At 35.6% G+C, this 6,750-nt stretch overlaps 1 protein-coding gene across 1 annotated transcript in view; it reads left to right on the top strand.

Annotated features, from left to right (window-relative positions):
- Window positions 1-6,750, top strand: part of kidins220a (kinase D-interacting substrate 220a) — a 56,195-nt gene that overhangs the window by 32,327 nt on the left and 17,118 nt on the right. Inside the window, exons 23-26 of the mRNA XM_016475379.1 lie at window positions 4,361-4,539; window positions 5,504-5,629; window positions 5,761-5,867; window positions 6,607-6,717. Coding sequence (XP_016330865.1) covers window positions 4,361-4,539; window positions 5,504-5,629; window positions 5,761-5,867; window positions 6,607-6,717 — 523 coding nt within the window. The remainder of the gene's footprint in view (window positions 1-4,360; window positions 4,540-5,503; window positions 5,630-5,760; window positions 5,868-6,606; window positions 6,718-6,750) is intronic.

Here is a 6,750-nt window from a genome sequence, read left to right as displayed (position 1 = left end):
AAGAATTAAAAAAATTAATGATTATCATTTATTATTATGAATATTATTATTAATAATAATAATAATAATGTTAGTAACAATAATAAATTAAATAATTAATCATTATTGTTGTTATTATTACAATTATTTAATTATTTATTTTTATTCAATTGATAATTAAATGTATAATTATTATTTAATCATAATGTTATAATAATTAAATAAAAACAAAAAGATTTGTAAAACATTTATAATAATAATAATAATAATAATAATAATAATAAATTATTCTTCTTTGACTGAAGTCTGTAAAATTCAAACATCTGTTCCAAATAAATTTCTAAACTAAATTTCTCTGTGCTTTTATTCTTTTTCGTGTCACTCAGGCAGTCTCATCTTGTCTTAGCAATATGGACCAGACGCAAAGGCAAGTCAAAAGGTCTGGCGGTGTGAGACTAATTCATAGATCATTAACTGAATATGTCTCAGAGTCACATAGTTGGCTACAAAGAATCTTTTAATATTTTTGGATCCTTCTTAAATGTTCTTCCTTCTCTAAAGCAGGTTCCTTTAAAGCACAGACCGTGGAAAGTGTGTGTGTGTGTCTTGTGACAGAGGAAGCTGGTTCTCTAGAGAGGCTCTTGTCACTGGCTCCTGTTTGTCTGTGAGCATGCTCACACACACATACAAATAAACAAGCCCAGCTGGATTTCGGAAGAGACACAGTCTGCCCAGTTCTGCTTAATCCAGTGCGTGGGAAATGAACCAAACCTCTCTCACCAGCACACGTCTCTCTTGTTCAGCCCATCTTAAAGTGATACTTTTGCATATGTGTGTGTGTGGAGCAGACAAGCAAGCTTGTGTTTGCCATCTTTCTGTTGGTCACGTCCTTGAGCTCCACCCTAAGTGTGAGACCTCTACCTAATGTCCATCATGCGGAAGGTCGGCTGACTGTTCACAGCATCCAACTCTGACCCGCTGACACGCAGGCCTGCTGTAGCACAGTGTGGGCCTTTGTCCAATGACTTCAACATCTGCTCTCACACCCAGCCACTCGCTCACCCTCCAACTCAAACACTTCATGTCTGAAATTGTGAGTCATTTGATGACCATCGCTATTTATACAGCCATCCGAGGATGATGGGACCAAAGCAATTAACTTAAACGCTCTGCTAAACTTAAACCTTTTGGAAGATGCTATTTTAACATGCCGTCCAGGTCATAATGACCGTATCACTGTGTCCTAACCAGAAACAAACAGACAGCAAAAATGCTGTGTAATACAGCAAAATCTTATTCTGCAATCTTGATAATATTGAAAAAATGATTTTGAAAGATTATTGGAGTGTTTTATAAGAAAACACCATTTCAGTCTTTCTACTTAAACATTACACATTTAATTCAGTTTGTTACTTGTTGTTTTGTAAACAATTTTTCACTCAGAAATTGCTGGTAAATTAAAAAAATAATTATAAAGTAAACCCCAGAAAAAATCAAAATAACACCAGTCTCCATCAGCAAAACTATATACTTTGTATATTAGATGATGTCACTACTTGTAGGCGGAGCCTTGTGTCATGTGTCATCATTTTCATAATGTATGTAGAAGTAACAAGGACATGATTATTTTTATGATTTTTCTTGTGAAATTTGAAATTTGATTTGATTAGCGTTAGAGCGTAATTCCATAAAAGTGCCAATGGGAGGGAAAATTCTGCGGGTGATTTCCTGACAAGATGCACATTAAATAACACCGATGCAACATCCCATTTCCATAATGACCAGCGCAATCTACCAAGAGCAGCGCAAATTACCGCCTGCTTTAAGACGTGCTTTTTTGGGGTGTTAAATAATGCCGTAAATACCAGTGAATTGACGGGAGCAAATCTTAGTAAATCACATTGCGTGATTCATTTAAATACTCTCCTCCCATATATTTACCGATCAAAAGGGAAACTCCTACAAATATTCAGTAAGGTGAGTCGCAAAAGTAACTGATGACGCCTTTTCAGCATTAATTTCCCACTGCATGTCTTTAGTAAATCCTGACAGTAGTTTTTTTTAACGCCAAATGAGGGTTTGCGCTGGCGTAAGCTGATAGTAAATCTGGCCCTCAAGGTCCTTGCACACTGAGTCTGAAATTTTCATGTGTTTTTTCATTTTTTTCGTCTTCGTTATCTTTTCCTAGCAAAATGCTTGCTATGGATGTGAAAACGCAGAAAATCGAACCTGATCCGAATTTTTTTTTATAACGGACGAAAGTTTCGGAGGCAGTGTGTAAACGTGATTGACACAATGTGAGCTCGTATTTATTTTTAAATGTGCGAAAATTTCGAACGAAAATTTCGAACTCGGTGTGCAATGGCCTGGTTAATTTTAGTTTTTCTGGTCAGATTCTTTTTCTTTCTTTCTTTCTTTCTTTCTTTCTTTCTTTCTTTCTTTCTTTCTTTGTGTACTTAATTGAAATGTTAAACAATCTGTGGCCATTTTTATTTTATTTCAGTTCATTTTGGAGTCATAAATTTATTTTCTACTACAAAGTAGTTTAAATTTAATTTAGTTTTCTGTTTTCTAGTGTTACTGTTAACTAAAAAAACTAACTATTAAAAATTGTTTTCAATAACTGAAAATAAAATATAAATAGATAAAAAACGTAAAGAAAATTAGATTGCCAACTAACTGAAATAAAGCTAAAACTAAAATAAAAATGAGTTAAAGCTATATAAATAAAAAAGATATTATACATAATTTCTTAAATAAAAAAACTAAATAGACAAAAGCTCGTTTGCACAAAGTTACCAGAACCTAATGTAAAATGAAAACTAATTATATAAAAATAAAAGCTAATTCAAAATATTAATAAATACTATAATAGTGTATAAATAATCCTTAGTTAGTAATGGATTTAACAATATTAACACTAATATAATTAATTTTTATATTAAGTGTACTGTAATTTTTCTCAACTTCCACAATCAATCTCACCTGGATCATCCGTGTTTGATGTTTATTATACATGAGGAGTGGAGTTTTGGTCCAGTGAGCTCTCAGTTTTGGGCTGTAAATGCAGATATAGAAACCAAACAACCAACAAAATATAGGGTTGCTTTGTTGTATCTGGTTTGGATGCAGTGTAAATAGCTGTGCCATATCATTTGATAAACTCAGCATTTCAGACGCTCCCTCCAGGTGTGTATCGTCTCACATTAGATGTCTGTGTTTGTTTACACTGCCTCAGTTTAGCAACAGGTCATCTGAGTGTCATTGTGTCAGCTCTCTCCTGCCCAGTTTAAACAGCTAAAATCGGATTACTTAAACCGGTCATATGGGATGGGGCCAAGCACTGAGCTCACCCTTTTCACGGTGCAATCCGGCTTGATCAGTATGGAAAAAAGGACTTATTGTGCCGACCAATAAGAAGATTCAGCAGGCTTTATAGCAGAGACAGAGGCGTGGGCTGGGGGCAGATAAGAAGATAGAGGAAGAAATATGGGTTCCGCAAATGTCTGCATTCAGCAGAAACAAATCTTCAGATTTATTTGATATGAATTCCCACGCTCAATAAGATAAATTGCAATGGGAAGGCATTTATCTGAAATCGCCTGATATCTTGCTGCAGAAATAACTGCGGTAACCACATATGCTCACAAAATTGGGCTAAGAGTGTGAGCTTGTGACTAGTAAGCCAGTTTACCACAGTTTATAGTAGATGTACATGTTATTGATGATAATTTATACTAAATACTAATTTAATACACACTAAAGCAATCTGACCATCAATCAGTCTATCAATTGATTAGTCGGCATCAATGTCAAAAATGTCCTTTTTTATGAACCACCAATGTTTATAACCTGGCACTGATTGTCAGGTGCCTTATGCCTTTATGAGGGAGTTATAATTTTATATATTGCTAATAAAAGCCATAAATAAAACTAAACAAGTTGTGTTGAAATTTTGAAGTTGATATCTCAAAAAATTAGCTTTCAGAATGATTTTGTTTGAGCTCAATACCAAACGTTTCCACTAGATGAACTTCCTATTAATTTCCATTATAGTCATTTTTGACCGCGAACAATACAAGTCTGATTGTTTTTTCAGGATCATTTAACCTTTCTGAATGTTCGTGATTTTTTTGTGATCACATAGCAAGTGCGAAAACCTTTACCAAGTTTTGTACCATTCCAATGACTTAAAATAAATAAATAAATTAATTAATTAAATTAAAAATGTCTGAACAGCACCAGAGAGTTAATGGTACAATTATTTACATTTTATTCCCCCACATTTTAAATATTGTAAATAGCCTCAAAAGCTGTTGATTTTCTGAAACTGGTATACATTTGCTGTTTCTGTGTGTTAATTGTCACGATCTCATTGCAGGATTTCTAAAAACATCCCCACCACTAAAGATGTGGAGCCTCTGTTGGAAATCGATGGTGATATTCGTAGTTTTGAGGTGTTTCTCTCATCGCACACCCCTGTTCTCACCGCTCGTGATGTGGAGATGTTTCTGCCTTGTACCGTCAACCTGGATCCCAAACTAAGGGAGATCATCACAGGTACAGACCCACACAAACACGTTTGTATAGCTATAAATGTAGGACATTGTTTTAATATAAAGCTAGAATTCCTACTAACTTACCAAAACTCAGCTACATAAACACAAACTAGATTTTTTTCCGGTGACAGTCAACACTATTTGACAAAATGTTACATTTACAGGAATGTATAGCTTGATTCTTTTTATATTGTGTGTATATATGAATTAATTTCATATACAGAAGATTCATTTTCATATTTTGAGGATGTCTCCTGGCTTTTCTTAGATTTAGCTATTTGTGTCCCTAATTACAGATAAGTAAATGCACACACAGTGCTAAATATATTGCTGTGGATTTCTCTAAATCATTGCAAATATAAGAGATGATATTATCTCATCACATGTTAATGGTCAGCTGCGCCGTGCTTTGAGACAGCAGACGTTGCTTGGTGCAATGTGACAATGGACTGTGTAATAAAGGTTTCTTTGTGAACCGAGAGAGATGAGTAAGGTCTCCATTGTGTTCACCTCAGGAAATGAAACATCACTGAAGCCCGATGAGCTGCTCCTTTTCTGAGTCACCCAGCCAGTCTTATTTGGTCTGCCTGGGTGACTCAGAAATATTATTTCCAACCAAACAAATTCTGACGTATGTTTCAGCCCTTGAGACTTTGACGCTAAAGCGAATGCGGATTTCATTGGGAGCCACGTTTATTTATTCCAGGTGCGTTTGCGATTGGCTGCTTCTGCTGGGAAAAATCAGTGTTTTTCTAAGGGAATCAAACCACAGAGGCCTTTCTTTTCTCACATGTAACATACTATAAATGCTTCATTTGGCTGAAGTCGACTGTGAGTGGGAGGATTTGAATGCCTTTAAAGTGCTGGCCAAGATTCGGATCTAACTTTCTCCTGCTCTCTCTCTCTCTCTCTCTCTCTCTCTCTCTCTCTCTCTCTCTCTCTGTGTTTTTCCCTCCTCCCTTCAGATGTACGAGATGCACGAGAGCAGATGCACCTTGGAGGAGTCAGCTATCCCACACTGCCCCTGCAAGATGCTTTGGTACGGCCGCACTCCACATTTGGGCAGCACTCTTTGGCCTGCTCTCCCACAGTTCCCTCCTCCCTTCAGATGTACGAGATGCACGAGAGCAGATGCACCTTGGGGGAGTCAGCTATCCCACACTGCCCCTACAAGATGCTTCGGTACGGCCGCACTCTACATTTGGGCAGTACTCTTTGGCCTGCTCTTTCCCTGGCTCTTTCCCCCCTGCTGGAGTGCTGCCGGCTGCTCAACCCCACAGCAGCTACTTTAGTGGGCTTACGGGACCCCAACATCCCTTCTACAACCGGGTGAGACATCAGGCAGAGACATTGTTTACTGTGTTAAGCAAAGTGCACTGGTGTCTATAGAGTTACTGAAACATACTTATAAGTATATAGTAAAATAGGTTCAGGAACAAAACTGGCCCTCTGGCACATTATTAAAAAAAAAAAATATTCTCAAATAAATCATGATACTGAGTAATTTTATATTGTTGTTGTTGTGCTATTATTATTATTATTATTATTATTAATGATAATAATAAAGTAATAATAATAAAAAAAATAATAAAATGTCATGTTACTAATAATATGAATGTAGTATTAATAAATAATAATTATTATTATTATTCAGTAGCAGAAATAAAATGAATGATTATAATCTTACTACTGCTATTAATATCAATATTTATAAATTAGTATAAATATATAAATATTATATATAGAATCATATTCTAGCATATTTTATATCATAGCTTAATAATAATAATAATAATAATGTTATTATTAGTTGTTAGTAGTAGAAGTAGTTGTAGTAGTATGATTAATAATAATAATAATAATAATAATAATAATAATAATTGTACCACTGCCACTAATAATAGTATTAATATTAAATGTATACATATATAGCCCAGCCCTAATAAATCTGTTTTTAGGCTGTAATGTGTGTTTGACCTCTCATTGAATGCCTGATGTGGCGCTGACCCTCACCTGACCCTCATTCATCAGATTCCTGAGTATTTGTCTGTTCTCTCCACCTCTATAGCCTTACTTCCCTCATCATGTTTATCACCTGCCCCGACATTACCCTGGCAGCCCCCATCACGCCCCCTCACGCCCTGCTACTAAACTCCATAAGGACCACAGTCTGGGACTAGTAAGTACATAACTAAACGCCTCAAAGTCTCTT

Source organism: Sinocyclocheilus anshuiensis, unplaced genomic scaffold (genome assembly GCF_001515605.1).
Source record: "Sinocyclocheilus anshuiensis isolate Anshui unplaced genomic scaffold, SAMN03320099.WGS_v1.1 scaffold676, whole genome shotgun sequence".
Taxonomy (NCBI): Eukaryota; Metazoa; Chordata; class Actinopteri; order Cypriniformes; family Cyprinidae; genus Sinocyclocheilus; species Sinocyclocheilus anshuiensis.
Note: the sequence above shows the minus strand (reverse complement) of the source record. Positions and strands in the feature narration are given on the sequence as shown.